Source organism: Argentina silus (assembly GCF_951799395.1).
Source record: "Argentina silus genome assembly, chromosome: X".
NCBI lineage: Eukaryota > Metazoa > Chordata > Actinopteri > Argentiniformes > Argentinidae > Argentina > Argentina silus.
This window is the reverse complement of record NC_139653.1, coordinates 34202882-34225519: the sequence shown is the minus strand read 5'-3', so window position 1 is coordinate 34225519 and position 22638 is coordinate 34202882. Positions and strand designations below refer to the sequence as shown.

The 22638-nt window shown below is 43.6% G+C and overlaps 3 protein-coding genes across 3 annotated transcripts; 1 reads left to right on the top strand and 2 right to left on the bottom strand.

The window, feature by feature from the left end:
- On the bottom strand, positions 1 to 765 carry rnf228 (ring finger protein 228; the record flags this gene model as incomplete). The annotated part of the gene is made up of 1 exon (XM_083694556.1): positions 1 to 765. One exon carries the CDS (start codon positions 763 to 765, stop codon positions 1 to 3), a length of 765 nt encoding a protein of 254 aa, XP_083550682.1.
- Positions 766 to 2239: 1474 nt separating this feature from the next.
- Positions 2240 to 8594, top strand: sgpp2 (sphingosine-1-phosphate phosphatase 2). The gene is made up of 5 exons (XM_083695854.1): positions 2240 to 2573; positions 3267 to 3425; positions 5696 to 5875; positions 7289 to 7378; positions 7662 to 8594. The coding sequence occupies exons 1-5, from the start codon at positions 2319 to 2321 to the stop codon at positions 8205 to 8207; spliced, it is 1230 nt and encodes a 409-aa protein (XP_083551980.1). The 5' UTR covers positions 2240 to 2318; the 3' UTR covers positions 8208 to 8594.
- A 1194-nt stretch (positions 8595 to 9788) lies between these two features.
- Positions 9789 to 20208, bottom strand: farsb (phenylalanyl-tRNA synthetase subunit beta). Its single transcript, XM_083695115.1, has 17 exons — positions 20112 to 20208; positions 18617 to 18672; positions 18204 to 18358; positions 18003 to 18075; positions 16957 to 17072; positions 16251 to 16401; positions 16033 to 16141; positions 14500 to 14570; positions 14348 to 14409; positions 14164 to 14215; positions 13965 to 14026; positions 13489 to 13696; positions 13288 to 13368; positions 13100 to 13192; positions 12707 to 12824; positions 12372 to 12524; positions 9789 to 10310 (listed from the first exon to the last, which is right to left on the bottom strand). The coding sequence occupies exons 1-17, from the start codon at positions 20167 to 20169 to the stop codon at positions 10159 to 10161; spliced, it is 1770 nt and encodes a 589-aa protein (XP_083551241.1). The 5' UTR covers positions 20170 to 20208; the 3' UTR covers positions 9789 to 10158.
- Between the last annotated feature and the right edge of the window lie 2430 nt (positions 20209 to 22638).

Below are 22638 nucleotides of genomic sequence, written 5' to 3'. Positions count from 1 at the left end.
TTAGGCGTTTCTCCTGCTATTATTTGTTGCAGAAGGGCGACCTGTCTCGTGGTCGGGTCTGTATTTCAGCCAGCAGATAAGCCACGTAACGACCACCGAAAACATGGCTAAGATGCTGGCTACAGACAGACAGATGGGTCCTGCGGGCGAGGGTGGGCTGCTGTGACTATGCACAAAGATAAGGCCCATGAAGAGTAAAACCAACATGGAGAGAAAAGAGAATATCACGCACACACAGCCTGTGGTCAGAGCTACCCGCTTACAGCTCTGACAGCTGTCATAGCGCACAGAGTCCTGAGAAAGGGTTGTGGCAGTGGACACAGTAGTGGAGGGGGTCGCTTGACTCGTGGACGCCCCCGACGCCTCCTCGCGCCTGAGGACGATGAGCGCGGGGTGCAGCGGCGGAGGGTACCGGGGCAAAGCATCCTGAGGCAAGGGGTCGGAGTCAATATACAGCGGGAAATCCTCCGTCACCTTAGTGTTGTTGGGCAGGTTTTGTATCCGATAGTCCGGCACGGGCGTCCTGTGGCGACATATAGGACAGCTGACGCGCCATGGACGCTCCTCGCGGAGATGGAGCGTGTTCAAGCACTCCTCGCAAAATGTGTGCAAGCATTCCAAAATCTTAGGTGCGCGACGATCAAGGTCGAAATAATTGTAACAGATTTTGCATTCATACTCCTCGTAGGGGAATGCTGTCGTTTCTCCCGTGGGTTCTTCTCCACTGTATGCTAAATCTACCTCTTCCATGTCATCTTTCGCCATTCACATTCTCTCTAAACACAAAAGAACCCACACAGACAGATGATGATGACGGTGCACGTCTCTCCTCCGTTCATGAAAACGCCATCTCTCCGATGAATTGGCTACGTTGATATTGTTGATACACGTTTACAATAGCCACAACTTCCCGTGTAAAATGTGAAATTCACATCCAGGCGTCTCCCCTCAACCTCAATTTTTGGATCCTCAGATTAAATATTAAACGGGTCTTATTTTACCCTTCGGGTGTGGGAATTGGTGATGTCATGCTGGCGACTTCTATGCGAGGGTCCACCGGAGAGATCTGTAGACAGACAGTCCGCAATGAGAGGAGACAGGGAGGCGGCGATCGGCACGATGTTGTCTCTTGATGACACCCACAGGTCGAGAGAAGACACCGAGTTCAGTCTTTTCTGGGAGACAGAAAGAGAGGCGATGTTGAGATCACTAGGCCATTATGTAGGCCTACAGCATCTCAGACAAAAGGGTGCGCTAATTAAATCAAAGCAGTCTACATGAGGTCAAATAACATAGTGAAAAGGTCAAAGTTTAATTAAATATAGGCTAGTTCATCACCCTGTGACATAATTTGGCTATGTATTTTCACACCAACATACAACCTAGCAATTTTAGTAGGCCATTAGGCCGAGAGAAGAACGTTAACCAAATTAAACGACTTATTCTTTATAGGGTCTAATTTGATTAATGAAGTAACTTAATTGTTCAGAACATAATTGCGTATTAGGCAGGAGCGAGAGCTCCAAATTAATATAGTATATCACTTTTGTCACTTTTGTCTTGAAAATGTTCATTTTGAACTGTGATTTTAATGAAAGCCATGTGATTTTAATAGTGCCTTACACCATCTTTTAAATTACATATAGCCTCTATACTTTATGAGTCACAATGATCCTGAATTATTATCAGCCAACCACAGTCGATGTTAATCTAAGGCTTGAATTGGCCTTGCAACATTTTCTATTGATCTAATTATCTATTTCCATGTAAATTGTAGACTTTAAAACATTTACAGACTGACATTCTTTTTATAGAGAGATGTAGATTAATTTGTTAAATGTTAAGGAAATAGGGCCCATGATAAAGATGGCATCCATTTCCTAGCTCCTCATTAAGCCTCCCAACAATTGAGCGGATTTGAAATAGCTCAAATCGACGAATAAAATCAAATCTTTCCCTCTCACTGGTAAAGTTTTACTTAGCATGTACGAGCACGCACGCGCGCGCGCGCACACACACACACACACACACACACACACACACACACACACACACACACACACACACACACACACACACACACACACACAATAAATAAAGGCGTGGCTGTTGATCCACCCTCAAGGTGGGTCGATAATCCGTCGGGCTTTACGACCGCCCGGTGCTCGGCCTGTCCCGCGCACACACCTGTCAGACTGCACCTGAGCAGACCTCTCCTGCGTGGGTTGAGTGCTGGGCGGATAACGCGCACTGCCAGAGTGTTTTCCTGCCAGGCTTCCTCATAGTCATCTAATTTAAAAGTTAGACGTTAGACGTATATGATGCTCGAACTTCTCGCATATCTGCACGACGATGAACTTGTCGCCAGATTTCAGAGACGATGTGGGCTGTTCCCCATCGAACCCGCTCATCAAAACGGAGACTTGGCGCACCCATTAAGGGACAGTCCGCCCAGAGACAGGGAAGACACCGACAGACTCCTTCGACAGCGGTGTAGTAATGGACACGCAATTATCAACAATGAACGACAGGACAATCACAATAAATACAAGGAAAATGAAAGCATCATTAATGTAAGTTTAAAATTATATCAGACTTGAAGTCTATGAAGTCATGGCGTGAGAAATGAGTTTGAGAATGAGACAAGCATATGCCTTCCAACTGGCTTTACTTGTTGGTCTACCTGGGTTTGAAGTAAGGTAGCCCTACAGATTGCTGATCCGATTTCATTATCATTGGCCATCCGGACGGCGCGTCGGTAATTACAGGGTCTAAGAAAAAGAGATACTAGTTCAAATTGTGTAGGCTTATTTAATTTTGTCTGTCTATCTTTTTGTAGTCTCCCATGATATAGGCCACAAAACTTGGCAACTGACAAAGTGATCCAATCAGGTGTTGAAACATAGTTTTTTATAGGCCTACTTTCTTACCTGTAGGCCTACCTGTCTTTTCCTCCCAGACTTACTTGAACAAGTCCTATGTGGTATACAAATTCCTAATTTTATTATTCGAATTCAAAGCTACAGGTGGTTCACTTGGTCAACAGATTACAGGTTACAGTAAGAGACATGAGCAGAGTGAAACAATGTCAGGATTTTGCTCTACATGGCTCCTCATGCAGTAGTCTGATGCATCTGACTCCACAAATTGCATGTCTTGGTGTCCTGATGAGGATGTGCTATACTTTATACTTTTACATTGTCAGTTAAAATAAAAAATGTATTTATTAATAAGACATTTCTGAAGTCATTGCTGTGTACCCATAGGTTTCTGGGCCCCAGTATGAGGTCAGGAACCGGCTGCTCTATTTCCTGTTCGTGATCTCGGCAGGGCTGGGACATGAAGTCTTCTACATTACCTTCCCGCCCTCTGTTCACTGGAACCTGGACCCCTTCCTGTGCCGCCGCCTCGTCAACATGTGGACCGTGAGTGATGGTCCTCTGCCTCTCCCTGTGTGCATCTCAGTCTGAAGTAGCTTCCTGTCAGTCAACTTCCCTTCATCTGGACTGATGTAAACTAACTATAGCTGTCACCTGTTCTGTGTATTCAGATCAATTGAAACGAATAAGAAGAGACCAGGTGTGTGTGTGTGTGTGTGTGTGTGTGCATGTGTGCGTGTGTGCATTAGTGTGTGCGTGAGGGACAGGGATGAAAGGCTGGGTCAGAGTTGGGGACAGGGTTGAGAGTAGGTGGGGAAGGAGAATAGGAGCTCCATTGTTTTCACACACACAGGGTATGAGTCTGTGACCTCTTACACACACACAAACACACACACACACACACACACACACACACACACACACACCCATACACACACAAGTTTTTCAGCGACCGTGTGTTTGAGTGCTGTGTGTGTCCTCACCTCCAGCGCATGCCATGTACCCTCTAACTGAACCCCTTGTTTCGCCCCAGGGGTGGGGTCTTGGGGGTGGTTGTCGTTGTACAGAATAAACTCTTGATTTCCCCAGATGCCAGTACTTCTCAATGCACCCAACCTCACTCATTAACACTGTTTAAGGAGGGGAAGCAGTAGTGACTTCAGTTAGATATTAAAACCTTAGTTCTCTATTCTGCACCTCTTAGTCTCCCCAGTCGGTTTTATTGACTTCATCATTGCTCTGAGGTTCTCTCTCTGTGGTGCCCATTTCGTTTGTCTGCCCTCAGGGCAATTGCATTGCACTTTTAAAGCCCCCTCCCATTGTAGAGCTGGAGTTATCTAGGGTTCATGTAGTCCCTTCACACACACACACACACACACACACACACACACACACACACACACACAAACACACACTCCACACCCTGGGAATGTCCTGTAGGACGAGAGGCACCATCCTCTTTATGAGAGCACGTTCCTGATTTACAGAATGGCCTCTCTTTGGTTGTCTTGGTAATATAGCTACCCTTTACAATCTTTACTTTTATGAATTACATTTAGCCCTCCTTTCCTCACTGAGAAGCATATTGGATTAGCAGAACATACCGTCATGTATTACATAATCATAATCATGTAACAAAACAAGTCTGTGTGTCTCCTTCATGAGAGCATGGTAGATTACCCTTTGCCCTTTAGAACCCCCCTCCCACCCACATGTTGACAGATCAAAGTCCAGAGTGATGCTCAATACTCTCATTCATGGGAATACTCTAACACCACTTATCTCTGTGACCTGGCCAACCACTTTAACTAATCTCTTCATGTAACGCTGCCCGGGCCGCTCCTTTGATGGGATCCACACAAAGAGCCTAATGTGTGGGTCCACTGTCAGCTGACCAGGTGTCCTACTGTACAAACACCTCTACTACCAAAGGAGGAAAGGAGTGAGTGATCATGAATGTTGAGTGTACACTGGTCTATAAGGTCTATCATGTGTGGCACCAGGGACAGAAGTATTTATGTAGAAAGAACTGATTGTCAAAGGGGATATTCTCTCTCTCTCTCTCTCTCTCTCTCTCTCTCTCTCTGTCTGTCCTCTCCATTCCCTGTCAGTTCTATCTCTCTCATTTACCATGGTTACTCAAACACTCTCTGATTAGCACGTCCCCATCCTGTCAATTACTCACCCTCTCTTTGTCTCTCTCTCTCATTGCTACACAGAGGACACACACACACACACACACTCTCACTCTCTACCACTCCCTCTCTCCCACTCTCCCTTTCTCCTTTCTCTTTTTCTTTCTCCCCTCGCTCTGTGTCCCTCGTTTAGACAGCCACTCATTAAATATAAAAGACAAAGCTCTAAATAAAACTCTTGCGGAGGCGGGCAGCCCCTGTGTCCTGCCAGGGATGTGAGAGTGTGTAGTAACATATAGATAGACAGTGTGCATTAGGCCACACATACCAGCCTGCACACTAAAAGTCTGCAGTGTGTGTTGTTTTGTCACTGTAGACTGTCTCAGCATCAGCTGTAGATTGTGTTACTGTGTAATTGCAGGCTATGCTACTTTTAGAGCAGTGTGCCTTCAATCTTCTGGCAAACAGTTGTGTGGAGACTGTGATTACTTATTCATAGGAGACTGTGTGGCTAGTCTTAATGGAGCATGGACAATTGGGTTAGCTTCCTTCATTTCTCCTCCGCCACATGTCTTCTCCCGTAGCACGTCTTCTCATCTCTCTATGATTCAATGTGGAAAACACTATTGCATTACTGGGTAAGACAGTAGTAGTAGTAGGTTTCCTCTCCTCTCCTCCCAGATAGTGATGTACATTGGGCAAGTCCTGAAGGACGTGCTGAAGCTGCCGCGCCCTCTGTCGCCCCCAGTGGTGAAGCTGGAGACACGTGTGAATGCTGAGTATGGCCTGCCCTCCACCCACGCCATGGCTGCCACCGCCATCTTCTTCACCTTCTTGCTTAGCGCCCCCTCCAGGGTCCAGGTAAGAATTTTCATGGGTGCCATGTTGGCACCAAAACACTATTTCAATTCTAGTATGATGGACTGAGGCCTGACTAACCTATTGGACTACTGGCTGGGTGGGGTCGACTCGCCAGTCATCATCAGCCTTTGCTGCTGGTATATACTGCTCAAGACCCAGATTCAGTGGTACATGTTGCAATGCTAGTGGTGCCACTGTTTAAAAGCCCACATTAGTCATTTGACTTTTTTTTTTGCTGATATAGACATCTTGGTGCTGCACAATGTTATTGCACAATGATTCAAGTCCGAAAATTGCCATTTAGGTCAAAGTATGTGTATATTGGACGATACATTGTATTTTCTTAACGCCTCCAAAAATGATTCTTCATGTGCCACGACATATGACATTCATACAGCTCAGGGCTCCATGTGACATGGCTAGCCTGCTTGTAAAGTTGGCACCCAGAGTCAAATATAACCCTCTGAACGCCCTTCACCTTTTTTTGCAACCGAGTCAAACAACCTTTTGACGCATTTGATTGAGAATTGCTCCTAGCTATATCTGGCGTTACTTTTCCAAACATGAATGACTAATGTCACCACTAACATCACCACCACGTGTTTCCGTTCTTTGAGTATCTTTTTCAAGAAATCTTTTTCCACTCATAAAAACTGGCTGGTGTGGGCCTTTAAGAGAGGGCACACATAGCTATAGATATGTAGTCGTGTGATGCGGTGGTCTGAATGGCCCCAGGGCCACTTCTAGGTTCTTCCAGGGGTGAAAGGTCAGGACAGTCAATCACAGAGTAGGCTCTCCATCCCAGCATCCTTTGTGTCCATTCAGAGCTCTCTCTTCATTAACTTCCTCTGAAAGGCACCCAGCTGCAGGGGCAGGAACAGACACAGGAAAGAGAGAGAGAAGGAGGGAGGGAGGGAGGGAGGGAGGGGGAAGAAGGTCAATGAATACACACTGGCTCTCCTCTCTCAACTGTCATTGAAATGGGGGGGAAACAAAAACACAAATAGGTAAATGACATGAAAGGAGGGAGCGGGAGGACAGGGAGAGATGGAGAGACAGTTCAGTAAAAAAGAGGATTACCTAAAGTCAGTCAATACATCAAACTGGTAGAATGAATGGTTGGCAGACATGATTTAGATCTCTCAGGAATTAGGGGCCAGATTGATTAATGGAAGACTTGATCAAAGATCAACAGGAAGGAGAGGAGTTAGTGAAAGAAGAGCATAGAGATGGTGAGAGATGTTCTGATTCTGTCTGTACTGAAGAATGTTGGGAATGTCTTGACGCCACATTTGTGTCATTTTTGTGAAGTTTCAGATTGTATCTATCATTTATCAGAGAATCAAATAATGTCACTCATCAGATTGTGCGTGTGTGTGTGTGTGTGTGTGTGTGCACTTGTGTGTGCTCCAGATCCAGTTTGAGGTGGGCCTGCTGGTAGCGGTGGTGCTGTCTCTGCTGGTGTGTCTGAGTCGTCTGTACACAGGCATGCACTCTGCTCTGGTGAGTTTCCCTTATCATACAGTATAAAACATTCAAGCCCAATGCAGGATTTATTATTTAGTATGTCTGGCTGGCACTTTTGACAAGGGAAATCAGCCTTTAAGTAAGACATTCCCTCCATTAAATATAGAGACTTTCATTTCATCAATCATTGGATGTATTTAACCCATTTGCTTAGGTTCTTTTGGACTACTGTAGCCATTAACACCAATGTATTACTCGTTATTGTTGTGTGATCTTTAACTTGTCCTCCCTTGTTTAACTTGTCCTCCCTTGGTTTCAGGATGTGATCTGTGGTGCTCTGATCTCAGCTGCAGTGATCCTGGTCACTTACCCAGCCTGGGAAATGTTTGACCTCCTCCAGCTCACCAGCCCACTTTCCCCTGTCGTGGCATTGGTACTGGCCCTCCTCCTGAGCTACACCTACCCTGAGCTAGACCATTACAGCACCACGCGGGGTGACACCACCACCATTCTAGCGGCAGGCGCAGGGTGCTCTGTGGGGTACTGGGTTAATGAGCAGTTGGGCCAGACATTTGAGCCCCAGGGTGTCCTACCTGTACCCCTGCCCATACTGACAGTGGATGTTCTCGTCCTGGGCAGTGCCCGGTTTGTGGTGGGTGTTGTGGTGTTGGTGGCGACTCGCCAGGTAGTTAAGACAGCCAGTCTGTGGGCACTGTGCTCATGGTATGGCGTGTCTGTCTACGATATTCACGCCAGGAGAAGGAAGGAGATTGAGGTGCCGTACAAGTTTATCACCTATACATCCATAGGCCTGGTCCACAGCATACTGGTCAATAGACTCCTCATACAACTAGGGCTGCTATGACCCAATGTTTTATGGTGTGTTGCAACAATATGATGGTCTGAAGGGTCTTCATAACTGTATGCAAATGTACCTAATTTTATCTCTCTGTGATATACTTTTTTTACTTTTTATACCTCTAACATTGATTGTATATTTCATAACATCGTTTCTAGTGAGGAATGATTCACACTTATGACTGAACTTTTACTTTGAAAGGCTGAATACAAATAACTTGAATCGTACAGATTTTCTTATTGTAAGCACTCTATGATTTAACATCACTGTTTTTGCTCCCTTGTGTATGAGTATGTGGCCCAATGAATGTGATGTCACTGACTCATTGTCACTGAATCAGATACTATTATGATACTGATACTATCATACACATTAAACAACACCTAAGCAATATCTGTTAGAGAGTTCATGGATGTTATTTCCTTCTTTGAGTAGATGAAGCCGCAGTGCCCCACCCTGGAGCTCAAACAAACAAGACCAAACCAGTTAGAGGAACCAGAATGAAACCTGTTCAACTGAAGCTTTTTTGCTTCATATTATTTATGCAATCTTACAGCACAAACTGTATCCTTTCCCTTTGCATATACACTCACCGGCCACTTTTTTAGGTACACCTGGCTAGTCCGGGTTGGACCCCCTTTTGCCTTCAGAACTGCCTCAATTCTTTGTGGCATAGATTCAACAAGGTGCTGGAAACATTCCTCAGAGATTTTGGTCCATATTGACATGATAGCATCATTGCTGCAGATTTGTCAGCTGCACATCCATGATGCGAATCTCCCGTTCCACCACATCCCAAAGGTGCTCTATTGGATTGAGATCTGGTGACTGTGGAGGCCATTGGAGTACAGTGAACTCATTGTCATGTTCAAGAAACCAGTTTGAGATGATGTGAGCTTTGTGACATGGCGCGTTATTCTGCTGGAAGTAGATGGACATGGTCAGCAACAATACTCAGGTAGGCTGTGGCGTTTAAAAGATGCTCAATTGGTACTAAGGGGCCCAGAGTGTGCCAAGAAAATATCCCCCACACCATTAGATATTTGCGTTAATGAGCAGTTGAACAGGTGTACCTAATAAAGTGGCCAGTGAGTGTACAGCAATGGACTGTAATGAATATCTTTGCTCTGGCAAACATGGCCTCATGTTGTAGTGGAATGCTGGTCCACCAGGTAGACTTCCTACAGTAGCTGTCATTTGCTGCTAATGTCATGGTCTTTAACCCACGTCCTTATGCTACATATAGTGTGTCGTTGTCAGCAATGCCAATTTGAACTTCAAACCCTGAAATAATTAGGTTTTCAGTGAATGGCCACCAATATTTTACTGTAATGTAGTGGGAAATATCTTTTAATGGTACAGTATGTGCTTTGTATCTTATGCCTAGTTAGCCCAACATTTTCCCATCTCAATACCCATACAACCTTCAGACCAGTACCCTGATAATATTTTCACTTACTGTTTTTTTTAAAAACAAGACCACATATTTACACAGCAGCACCTGCAGCAAGCTGCCTTAACTGCAATCTCCCAATGGCAACACTGGTCAGAAGAAAGCAACATAGACACAGAGTCACGGGTTGGTGTCTCATTCACTTTATTTACAGTCAGGAGGACATAACAAGAGGTAACAACACAGCCAGATATTTTGGTCTCCAAATTCTATGTGGTTACTTACATATTGTTATACATTAGACAGAGACACCGTGCATGATGACACCAACTGAACAATTAATTTAGGGTTGAATCCGCTGCAATCTGTGTTTTGCGCATGTGCCATTTAATCAATATATGTTTTTCTGAGTCTGGGTTGTGATCATTATCAATCTCTGACGCTGGACCATTCTGTGCTGAGCTGAGCTGGGCCTGTTGCTGATGGGCTGGTACACTGTCACCGTGTTCATCATGTTGGTTTTATGACGGGGGTTTAGTGATGAGTTGCAGGGAGAAGGTGTCATCACAGGAAAGGCTCAATGTCGATGTCCACAGCAGAGCATGGCATGGTGAGCTCAAAGCGGTTGATGACATCAGGGTGAAGGACCCCAAGGCGTCCTATGCTTTTCCCACGCGCAAAAATCTCAGCACAGCGACCAGGGAAGAAGGTGGAATCTAAAAGATATGGGGAAGAGGAAAATGAGAAAGCAGATATGAATTACTGTCAAGGCAAATTTTTCCACAGTTAAGAGGACACTAAGATGAAGGTGTGGGGGGGGTATAAGGGGGAGGGGGGATATGATAGGCATCCTGAAGATTTACATGCTATGCTCCTATGGTGTTGATGCTCCTATGATGCTCTACATCTTCCCATGCTGCTTTGCTCTTAAGAGCCCATGTAATGCACTTTAGAGCTCTGTTCAGATGTTCACTTATTATTGTGTGTGTGTGTGTGTGCGTGTCTCTAAAAGAGAAGTAGGCTACCATGGCAACCCGTCTCCATACAAATGATACACTGTAACCCTAGTTTTCTGGTTTTCTGGCTCTCAGAGGTGAAAAGTTTCCATGGAAACAGTGGACTGGGAATTTTGGGAATGTTTCCCTATTACAAAACCAGATGGGGGCACATAATGTTGTTGTTTTTAAATTGGTGGAAATAACATGAAATAAACTGGAGAATTACAGGTCCTTGCAGCAAGTTTTAGTGGAAACACTGCCATCTTAAACTCTAAGTCTGCATTCAAGACAGTAAAACATTGGCATTCGATGTGAAAATGATGTGGTTGGCCATTTGGCCTTCATCTTGCACCAGTAGTATCCATAGGCTAATGACAACTTCATATCATTTTCTATACTGAATGGGCTGTTATTGAATGGATAATCTGGAGTAATGTTACAAGAACAAGGTTAATGTTACTTTATACTTCATGTAAGAATCTTAATAAATTACATTTTAAAATTTTAACCTAAAAACCTCCCATCCAACCTCCATAAATTTGCGTTAATTCCCATGGGAATTTTCCATCTACTGACAACTGAAAGCCTCTTCTACACTCAACCTTAAAACCCTCCCTTTCTCTCTCATCCAAGGTCAGTACCAAACAAACAGTCAGGAAGAGCACACCTCTAAGCGTAGGGGAAGGACCCACATTAGACACAGTTGTTAAGTGAAATGCAAGCATCTGCTTCTTAAGAGGTTTCTTCCTCTCTCTAATCCCCAGCCTCTCCCTCCCTTAAAGCTCTCAGCTCCATACGGCCCCAGAGTGGAGGAAGCAACTGGCAGTTTATTCCCCCAGCGCAGCAAGGCATCTTATTTACTTCCTCTTGATCAGAGCTCCAACCTGCCACCTACCTCTCTCTCTCTCTGCCCATACACACTCACTGGTGGCAGAGGGAGAGGAAGGGGTGTGTGTGTGTGTGTGTGGTACTTACAGGTAGGACCTAATGGGGAGGGGTGGGGGAGGTTGTGACCCCGCATGGGGTGAAGCCATATGGAGCAGGCTTATTGTGCATGAAGATGTGGAATACTGCGCAAGCGTGCGTGTGTGTGTGCGTGTGTGCGTATCTGATCTATATGACGCTTGACAGTGTTTTTGAGAGAGTGTGTGTGAGATGGGCAGACTAAGTGCCCATCTGTGCCAGTCTGGGTCTTGCTGTAAAGCCAGGCGCACTGCAGCAGCAGACATGACTCACATGCAGTCTCCCACTGCAGACACGGTACACAACCTTATTTTCTCTCTCAGCAGTAGAGCCACACATAGATCCTGGTGTGACCTTGGAGAGGGGGAGGGAGAAAGCAAGGGAGGGAGGGAGAGTCTCCACGGCATGAGAGAAAGCAAGGGAGGGAGGGAGGGAGAGTCTCCAAGGTGTGAGAGAGGGGGAGGGTGGGAGGGGGTTATAATTGAAGAATCTTCAGCTCATTTAACCGGATTTATGGATGCCTAGAGAGGAAAATTGGGGGGGGGGTGGGGGAGGGGGGGGACACACAAAATGCCTCAGAGTGCATAAAAGCACCCTTCATGTCAGCTCAGAAAGAAATTCCTCTGACATGTCCCAATAGTCTTTGGATAGCCTCCGTTCCTCATTTCCTCTCCTTCATAACAACTGTCCAGAAAGCGCTTGATGGATACAAGCTTAGCAGTGTTCAGTTTTCAAGAAAGATAACAAGAGAAGGAAGACAAGGAAGCTAACAAAGCTAATTGGGCTATTGTCCCTGATTCTTGGCCCCTGGCTCACCTTCGGCGGCCTGGATGTGGTAGCCCTCTCCCTGGCCAGGCTTGACATCCAGCAGCTGCATGACTCGGTCCAGCAGGCCGTGGATCACCTCAAACCCTGGGCTCTTGTTGTAGTAGACAGCACACAGACGCCGATTATTCCTGGCCCCCACGTCTGACCAGAGGAGGAGAGGTTAACATGGTCATAATGATGTAGGATGTCCTTTGAGACTGTTATGGAGGGTGGTATTATGTTATGGGGGAGTGCATTACAATAAGGCAAACTGGCACTGAAAAACATTTTTTTCAAAAAAACCACCATATATCCACTCACTGTTTTATATTATATGTACACACCTTTGGTTTCATCCTTCAGCACCACGTCTGAGATCTCAAACAGTCGGAGAGGCAGGGGCATCTTCCTGTTGGCAGCCACAGTCTTCAGCAGGCCAGCGAGGAGGGTGGTGCGCGCCACCTGGAGGACAGAGAGAACACTGCCGTTACAACCATCACCAGCCTCTGACTCAGCTAGCAAAAGAGTGCCCTCTTATGGACAACAACCCAAACAAAAGGGAAGGACATGGTCCCACATCATTCTTTGTTCCGATACAGCAATCTTAAGGTGCAATTCTGAAAATGCCTGGCAGGAATAATGATGAGCCAAGTAAATGATTAACAGATTCAAACTCTGCAGAACTGTGCTTCCAATGTCATCATTGAGACATGATGTCGTCTTTAATGTAGGCCTACCTGGAACTCTGCTGTTTTGGGGTTGGAGATATGTACTGCCCTGGTCTCAGAGATGTTCTTCCCCAGCTTATCAGCAATGTCCTCTTGAGAGCACTGCATAGTAATAGAGTTAAAAAAAATTATTGTGTGTGTGTGTGTGTGTGCGTATGTGTGTGTATGTGTGTATAGTCATCTGTCTTTATTTTTACCAGGGCAAAGGTGAGGGCCTCTGTGAATCCAGCGGCAGCCAAGTCCTGCCTCAGCAACTCTGACAGCTTATTCAGTGGAAGCTAAACACACAACACAAGTACACACCAATTATATACGTACGTACGAATGTGCATACGGAAAGCATGCACACACAGTACCCATTCAAAAGTGACCACTTAAGATGCAGGAGCTCCTCTGACCTGATTGGCTACAGTGTAAGTGCGTGGAATCGTGCGGACAATGTTGTTGAAACCGTAAGCCATAGCGGCATCCTCCATGATGTCACAGGCATGGATGACATCAGAGCGTGTGGGTGGGATCTCCACTTCGATCTGATCGCTGTCACCCTTGATCTCTGAGCGCAAGCACATCCGGGTCAGCAGCTGGGCGATTCTCTCAGTCGACTCACTGTGGAAAAAACACCATTATTAATATTTTTTAAATATGTTTTTAGGGCATTTCTGCTTTTATTGGGATAGAGACAGTAGAGATTAACAGGAAGGATGGGAGAGAGAGAGAGGAGGGCTGACATGCAAGATAGGTCGAGGGTCGGAATCGAACCAGGAACCTTGCGATTACATGGTAAGCGCATTAGTGTGCTACACCATTACCATAACTACTATAAACACCTCAGCAAACTTCAGATTAATCAATTACATTGTCTCCAGTCACTCACCTGATGCCAACTTTCCGGTTGATGAAGTCCCCTGACAGTGTCTCCTTCCTATAGGCCAGCTCCTGAGGTCACAAGGAAAGGAGGTAGCTGATTAGGACGAGACCACCTCTGAATGGAGAATGTTGGAATGTACTGGAAGGTTCTCAATAGATCTCTACACAAGGAGATGGACTATAGCGTGCTTGGGTACAGTACATACCGGGTACATGCAGGTCCTGCCATCAGGGTACACCACCTCAGCCTCTTCTACCCTGAGATGGACAGGCAAGAAAGAAAGAAAGAAAGACATTTTATTTCAGATATTGAGTACTGCAAACAAATTATCTTATCAAAAGACTAGTATAATGTACAGAGTAATGATGAATAATGAGGCATGGACTCACGTGAAAGGCTCTTCACAATACTCGCAGAACATTGTCACAACCATGTCCAACACAATCTTTGCCTGCAAAAAACAAACAAGGTGACAGTTTTAGTCAATTTCAACAACAATTAATCCAAGCATTCTCTTATCATGTTTTTTATATTGTTGTACCTTGGTAAGATCTGTGGCTGTGCACTCAATGAAAACGTTCTTTGTGTTTAGAGAGATTTTGGAATGGTCCCCTGAAAGACATCAAGATGTTTGGCCATCAACAGCAGCGAGCAATATGTTTCAATTAGACTAGGTTAGCAGCCCAAGTTAAAAAAAAGTATCCTTAAATGTATAAAAAATATAACCCTTTACCGCACAATGTTGCATATAGGCAACAATTTCTTTAAACGTAAATGTAGCAATATGAACTGTAGGTGTCTACCTATCAAACAATTTTACAAAAAAATTAAAAATTAAAAAGTATCTTGAACAAGAAATTCGAATAAACACATTTAGCACCATCTGGTGCCTGATTGTTGTAATTACCCTTGCATAGGTTCTCTGAAAAATTGTAGAAATCACTGAAAGAGTATCGTACGTGGTTAAAAGGGTGAGTTTCTGAAATGCAATAGATGCAAAATGGTCTTATAATGTCCAGAGATGCCAGATGTTCTAAGAAAAATATTATTTTTTGGCAAAGGTATAGTAACTTGAAGTGTAAATGTTGCATATATCACACTTTCATGCTTTGCATAGTCTTTAATGTAAAATAATATTTCATATTTGTAGCTCAAAAGCTGACCCAGGATCTGAATGTATGTTATCGCACACAAGAGTGTTAACTACTATATTACAACAATATTTGTAATAAAAAAATAAAAACATTGTATAACTACTGACACAAATTGATACAAAATAAGATATTTTCAACACTCACATCAGTCATAATCACTGCTTAATTTTCATGCAAGGAAAACTAAGGGTTAAGTATGAAAAGTACGTTTCAAGTGTGTTCATATTTATTTGTACATTTCTAACTTGTAATTTAAAGTATGCTTAAAATGCATGCACTATGCACTCAAATATATTATTTAAAAGTACTACAAATGTATATGCCATTAAGTTCTATTTTAGTATACTTTAAATACATTTTAATTATGCTCAATACACTTACGATTATATTTTTGTATATTTATAAGGAATGTATTTGATTGCAATGTAATTGAATTAGTTTTTTGTATACTTTATTTTTTTTTGTATAAGGTAAACTTTTTTCATCCCACACATACAACTGATATAGTTTAACTTTATTTATACCAAGGCGTTGTTGCATAATTGTGATTGGTTGAGTACAAAACAATTGTCCCATTTTAGCACTACTTAATACACTGAATATACTTAAAGTAGTGCTTTAGTTAAACTACTATACAACAATATATTAAGTACAGTATTAGCTGTTCCAACACAGCACACACTTAGTACATGTATACTAAAGTATATTAAATACAATGAAAAAAAAAATACTTATATATATATATATATATACACACACACTATTATATACTACATACTATTATACTATTTTTTCGCTTGGGCGCCTTCACGTGACTGTGAACGTGTGAGTGTGTGTGTGTGTGTGTGAGTGTGAGTGTGTGTGTGTGTGAGAGAGAGAGAGAGAGAGAGAGAGAGAGAGAGAGAGAATAAAGGACTTACCATTGATGATAGGAGGCATAGACAGGACAATCCCATTACTGTCATAGATGACAGGATATACAGGCTTGTCTTCAATAATGTGAAGATAGTGGCGCAAGTGGCTGTCAGTCTGTGAACATGAAATGCAACATTGTTTAAACACACTGGTATGAGGATCTTTAGCCAATCACTGCACATCTTACAGAGCTTCATGACACATGCAGCAGATCCCTGCTCACCTTGTAGAGGCTCATGAGTTCAGCGGCAGTGTATTCCTTGTTTTGGTTGAGAGGTTTGAAGCGAATGTCAGCAGGTGGTTTGGCTGTGAAGGTGAAGGGGCCAGAGATGGTGTCCAGGTCATGAGTCCCAATGGCCACCAGGGTCCTCTTCCTACACAACACAGCTTACAGTCAACAACACTAAAACTATGGAGCAGCACAGAACTACAGTCAACATCCAGACACTAATAATATCAACAACAAATATCAGACAAAGCTCTGACAAGAACACTCCCCAGGGTGTTCTCCTTACCACATGATCTGACCTGTAGCCTATAACTGGGGCCCAGAGTTTAAATATGTTTTTAGGGCATTTATGCTTTATTGGGATAGAGACAGTAGAGATTGACAGGAAGGATGGGAGAGAGAGGAGGGATGACATGCAAGATAGGTCAAGGGTCGGAATCGAACCAGGAACCTTGCGATTACGTGGTAAGCGCATTAGTGTGCTACGCCACTAAGCGCTCCGGGCCCAGAGTTTTCACTGGTCAAATCAAACTGTCAGGACAAACTCTTGGCCCTAGTAATGGTTATCGTTGAAGCTTCATGACAGGAGCAGCCTGTCATAAAACAAGTGCATCTGCACAGATTCAGTAAGATTGCATTGAAGTCACAGCATATTTACACTATGGTGATGTTGTTCACTGTGCTGAGGGGGATGTCTAACCTGCAGACGTTCTGGTGCAGTTTCTCCTGCAGCTCGATGAAGCTGTCATAGCGCTCCTGTGTGAAGGTTATGTTGCGCAGGACTGCGGCGACAGCATGGGGTCGGACTGCAGCCGTCTACAAAGGAACACTGGACACCTTGAGTCAGACCTCATAAACAAGAACTCTATCATCCTTATAACGTGTGCATATGTAACAGATGCTTATTGTATCTTTACATAAAGCTTTGTACTTGATTTGTAATTACATGACTATTAATGGTTTACTATTTTTCCATGGTTCATCTGGTTCCTACAATCTCATATTTCTATTGTATTTACATATTTATGCCCTTATTTATTTTATGATATCTGTGTATGTTTAAGGTGTCTCAGAGTATCCCCTTGTATCCCCCAGGTGAGTGTCAATCAGAAAAAGTGCCCCTAATGTTCCTTTGAATTATATTCATAATGAATGTCTAAGTACCCTGAGTAATCTGTAACGCACCTTGTTGTTTTGTAACCTGTATTATGATTGTTTATATTCATAATGGTCAGTTATGATGTTAGCCTAGGCTGTTAGCTAGCCAGCTATAACAAACTTATCTATGCATGTTCTGTTATATGAATTCGCCAATTGTGGGCTACAGATGTATTTTATTACTGAATTGGACATTAATAGAGTCCAGGCTTGTAACCCCCAGATCCTGATAATAAATCTGCCAGAACTTGTGATACACCAGTATATATACACAGATATTGTGTGCCTGCCTCATCTCTTCGTGGTGAAATGTATACAGTCTTCTACCATCTCTCACACAACGCAAAGACTGAATTACTACCACGACCCATCACTGTACAATTGATGAACATTTGTTTGATTATCTGGACACTTTAGAAAAAACTAAAGATATATTTGTTACACACACTAAAAAGTTGATGTACTCTGTAAAAATTTGCAATTCAACAATCTGTCTTGAAGGATTGGTCGTTCATCCTTAACCAAAGCTCTCAACCTACCCCCAAAACTTGTGTTTGATAATAAAATACAGTATGTTTTTTAACCCACCTCCTCTGTGATGACCAGCCTCTGAGGCTCTCCACTGGCTGGTTTTACACGCCTGTAGCGAGGGGCTTCCATCCTGGAGTAAAGACATGGGCATGTCAACATAGCAAGATACATGAACACACACACACACACACACACACACACACACACACACACACAGCTTTGTATAAAAGCGTTATCAACACATTTTTTCACACTTACTTCTCCTTGAACACCTGCAGGCCTCTGACCAGGCCCTCCAGACACAGCAGGTCATAGCGGTTGGCTGGGACATCTAATTTGTACAGGATCACATCAGACGCCCCCTCTGCCTTCATGTCCCCCTGCTCGCGGCTGATGATGTCTTTCTCAGATGTCTGGTCAGGGTTAAAGAGAGGGTGGTAAGCCAAAAGATGGCAGAGCATATTATTTAAGACTGAGAAAAGGACAATCGAGAAATATTGCATGAAGATCCATATTGACAACTTTTGATGAAGCCGGCTGAGCTGATCATAATAGTAGCAATTACAAAAATGACCAAAAGATACACAGAAAACCATATTGTTCAGGTAATCATTATAATCATCAGTTAATCATGGTTTGTTTGAGGTTCATCCTCTGAATTATTTACTCACAATCTCATCAAGCTCCAGTCCAAACTCAAAACATAACTCATCAAATTCTTCATCAGCTGAAAGAGGGGGAGAGAGAAGACATTTTCACAATTTGTGCATCAAAAAGCACCATCTATAGGCATAATCTAGGCAAACATCTGTATTCTAAATGAAAGATGTGATCATAGCTATCTTGCTGCTAGCCTCATAGCTCTTAGTCCGACGCGACACTTAATATCATTACATGATGAGATGGAGTGTGGTGGTAATGGCTTGCGACCTAATTCAACATATGGCCCATATCTGTTTATGCGCAAATGCGCCATGATTGGAGTTTTCCACCTTGGCTTCGGGTAATGACAGGTATTAAGTTAATTTGTATGCATATTAAGCAGCATTTTTGATATTTCGTGGGGCCTGAGAAATTCTCAGATAATGCAGAGTAAGTGAATATTTTCAAAACTGGGATAACTGTGTAGGACTCTGCTAAACATGTTCTACTAGTCAGTGATGGCAAGCGCAGTGCTGTACGTGGTGGTATGCTGGGGGAGCAACATCATGGAAGGTGACACCAAGAGGCTGAACAAGCTTATTAGGAAAGCTGGTTTTGTCCTCGGTGTCACCCTGGACACTGGAGGAGGTGGCCAATAGGAGGAGGAGGTGGCCAATAGGAGGATGAGGACCAAACTCCTGGCCATCATGGACAATCCCTCCCATCCCCTACATGACACTGTGGCAGAGCAGGGAAGCTCATTTAGAAACAGATTACAACAACCACGTTGCACTAAGGAGCCCTATAGGAGATATTTTCTGTCTGCCGCAATAAGACTGTACAACTCCTCCTCCGGCTGGCTCGATCGGGGTGATCAGAGTCAGGTTGGGGGATGTTAAATCAGACTGGACTGTTCTTACTGTATATAATGTTTCAGATGTCTATTTTATTTTATTATTCTATTGTCACTTTATTTTGTTGTTGTTGTTTGTGATGTGAGCTGCTGTCACGCCCTAATTTCCACTCGGCGATCAATAAAGTCGAAGTGATACCGAAATAAGTTAGGGCATTCATGGTTGAATTAAGCCGCAAGCCAATACCACGACACTCTCCTCCATCTCCTGAAATTATATAATATCGCGTCGGAGCTACTAGTACTAGTACTAGCCGCAGAGAAGGGAAATGATGCAATCGCCCTGAAATGATAAAAAGTGACAGAAGTGTCAAACCACGATTTCATTCCCTGTGTAGTGGAATCGCAGTACGCTGATAGAAGACCACATGTCAAAACAAATCAAATACGTTCTGTTCAACAAACAATACAGACTTGTTACTGTGCCACACGAGCTAGCTGTAAGCAGTACAAACCCATTCATTTTAACAGCTGCTAGCATGCTAGCTAACGCTAGGATCTGTAACGTAACCTCTACCATGTGACAATTGCAACGCAGCTAGTGGCTATCTCAGCTAATAGTCAGATTGACTGAATACCTATTACTTAATAAGGTGGGAAGAACATCTTACTGTATGTTCTGCCCAAAGCTTGGAACAGAAGATCCCTTTTCACACTGACAGTCGGCATGATGAACACGGCTAGCTGCTAATCCTACTCGACTCTGTAAAGGATCTGTGTTCTCTGCCCCGACGAAGCCGGCTATACAGCTGTCCAGCATAATGCCAGATAGAGCACTTCGGCCATGGCGAGGAAGGAGTCATTTTTTTTAAATATAGGCTACATATATTTTTAACACATTTTCTTTTTTTTGGCAATGTCAATTTTTACAAAAAATGTTTAAAACAACTTTAAACACGTTTGGTAGTCCATCGGGCAAACGGGGGGCATTACTAAATAGTAAACCAATCCAAAACTCGTGTTACCATCTCGTGACCTTGAGACTGCCAATCACGTTCTTCCCAACTGAGAGACAAGGAAGTAAACAGACACAGCTCAGAGAAGTATGAAAAACCTTCGCTCAGCGTCAGTGGCAGGATTGCCATCATAAACAAGTGTAATGCCATCAGGTACGTACGGTGTTTTGATTATTCGGATTTTTTTTTGTTATACGATATGATATCATTAATGCAAGCTGTAAAATATCTCTCAGGTTTGGACGTAGGATTGATGCAGCTAGCTAACGAAACCTGCGAGTAGTGTCTGGCTAGCTAGCTAGGTTGAAGTCTGTCTTCTGTCTGTGCTTGCACCTGTACCACAGTGTAATGAGACAAAACGATACTAGTTCCCGTCACATTATTCCATGTCTTAAAAATGTCTTAATCTCAAAAATGATTGCTGTTATTGTAATATTACACTTTACTTTTTCAGGGAATCTTTAAGTCCCAATTTGGATTTATGGAGATAGCTTTGAGTGATAAGTACAACATGACATTAAGTACCTGTCATCTGTTTCTCTTCAGGCCAGGACCATCTGTCATCTGCCCCATTATATTATAACAGATAATGGTAGTTGTATAAGAACAATAACATTAATATTGTACCTATAACCTTGTCAATGTTTGGTGAAGGAGGATGGCAGAGCTCCCATAAGGTGCACTGTCTCTATCCTAGTACAGTAGTTATGTTGCCACTGTCTCTATCCTAGTACAGTAGTTATGTTGCCAGTTCTATACTGCTAGAACGTTCATCTATCTCCTCTTCTGCAATGCTATGCAGTATTGCTTTCATTTGGTTAATACAATTCTCTACACTCGGTCTTACCTGGCTTCCTCTGATGAGGAGGGGAGCAACTCAGTCCTCCTACCTGAGATCTGGCCCTATTCAGCAATATGGATTTAGCTGGACCTGCCATAGACAGAGCAGACCTCACAACTGTAAGTATGTGGGGTCCGAGGCTCCCCTATTGTGGCTGCTGAGGGGATTGACTCCTATGGCACAAAGTCATCCCATGGGTGGTCTTAATATTATTAGATTCCTGATGCAATACCTCATTGTGAATCTGAAGTCCTCTACTTCCACACTACTTTGAAATGATCTTCTGATCGCAATGAATACAAAATTCTTTCAAATTCACAATGAGGAATTGCAATCGGGAATGAAATAACATTAACACCTAGTAGGATGACATTGTGCCATAGGAGTCAATCCCCTTGGCTGCCACAATAGGGGAACCTCAAGACCCCACATACGTGCCACAAACCGCAGTCATTTCACCCTTTTTCTGACAGATACAAGCCATGAATGTCCTCCTTGTACATGTCTAATTTAAATAATTGTCAGTTGTGTATTTGTGATGTGAACTGTGTCAGTGTATGTATAATTGTGTGTATATTTGATATCATGAAGATAGATAGGTACTTTATTGATCCCGAGGGGAAATTAAGGCGTTACAGCAGCTCACATCACAAACAACAACGACATAAAGTGACAATAGAAAATAAAATTAAAATAAAGTAAAACAGACATCTGAAACATTATATACAATAAGAACAGTCCAGTATGATTTAACATCCCCCAGCCTGACTCTGATCACCCCGATCGAGCCAGCCGGAGTTTGGTCCTCATCCTCCTGTTGGCCACCTCCTCCACAGCATCCAGGGTGACACTGAGGACAGAACCAGCTTTCCTAATAAGCTTGTTCAGCTTCTTAGTGTCCCCTTCCTTGATGCTGCCCCCCCAGCATACCACCGCATACAGTCCTGCACACTCCTAAGGACCTGAGCCTCCTCAGGAAATAAAGCCGGCTCTGGCCCCTCTTGTACAGGACATCTGTGTTACCAGTCCAGTCCAGTTTATTGTCCAGGTGCACCCCCAGGAACTTATAGCTCTGGACCACCTCCACGTCCTCTCCCTGGATGGAAACGGGAGACAGGAGGACCCTAGTCCTAGAGTCCACCACCATCTCCTTTGTCTTGCTGATGTTGAGTAGCAGGTGGTTCTGCTCACACCACTCAACAAAACTGTCCACCAGTCCTCTGTAGTCAGTCTCCTGGCCTCCACTGATACATCCCAAATAGCAGAATCGTCCGAGAACTTCTGCAAATGGCAAATATCTGTGTTGTGCCTGAAGTCAGAGGTATAGAGGGTGAAAAGGTA

What these genes read in the sequence shown, in the direction of transcription:
- sgpp2 (XM_083695854.1), top strand. Translation starts at nt 2,319, where the DNA reads ATGATGCTCGAACTTCTCGCATATCTGCACGACGATGAACTTGTCGCC. An exon ending in GCCTCGTCAACATGTGGACC is followed by an intron (nt 3,426 to 5,695) that starts GTGAGTGATGGT and finishes CTCTCCTCCCAG; the next exon opens with ATAGTGATGTACATTGGGCA. An exon ending in CAGGCATGCACTCTGCTCTG is followed by an intron (nt 7,379 to 7,661) that starts GTGAGTTTCCCT and finishes CCTTGGTTTCAG; the next exon opens with GATGTGATCTGTGGTGCTCT.
- farsb (XM_083695115.1), bottom strand. Translation starts at nt 20,169, where the DNA reads ATGCCGACTGTCAGTGTGAAAAGGGATCTTCTGTTCCAAGCTTTGGGC. An exon ending in GACTGGAGCTTGATGAGATT is followed by an intron (nt 18,359 to 18,616) that starts GTGAGTAAATAA and finishes AACCCTGACCAG; the next exon opens with ACATCTGAGAAAGACATCAT. An exon ending in AGGCCCTCACCTTTGCCCTG is followed by an intron (nt 13,193 to 13,287) that starts GTAAAAATAAAG and finishes ATTACTATGCAG; the next exon opens with TGCTCTCAAGAGGACATTGC.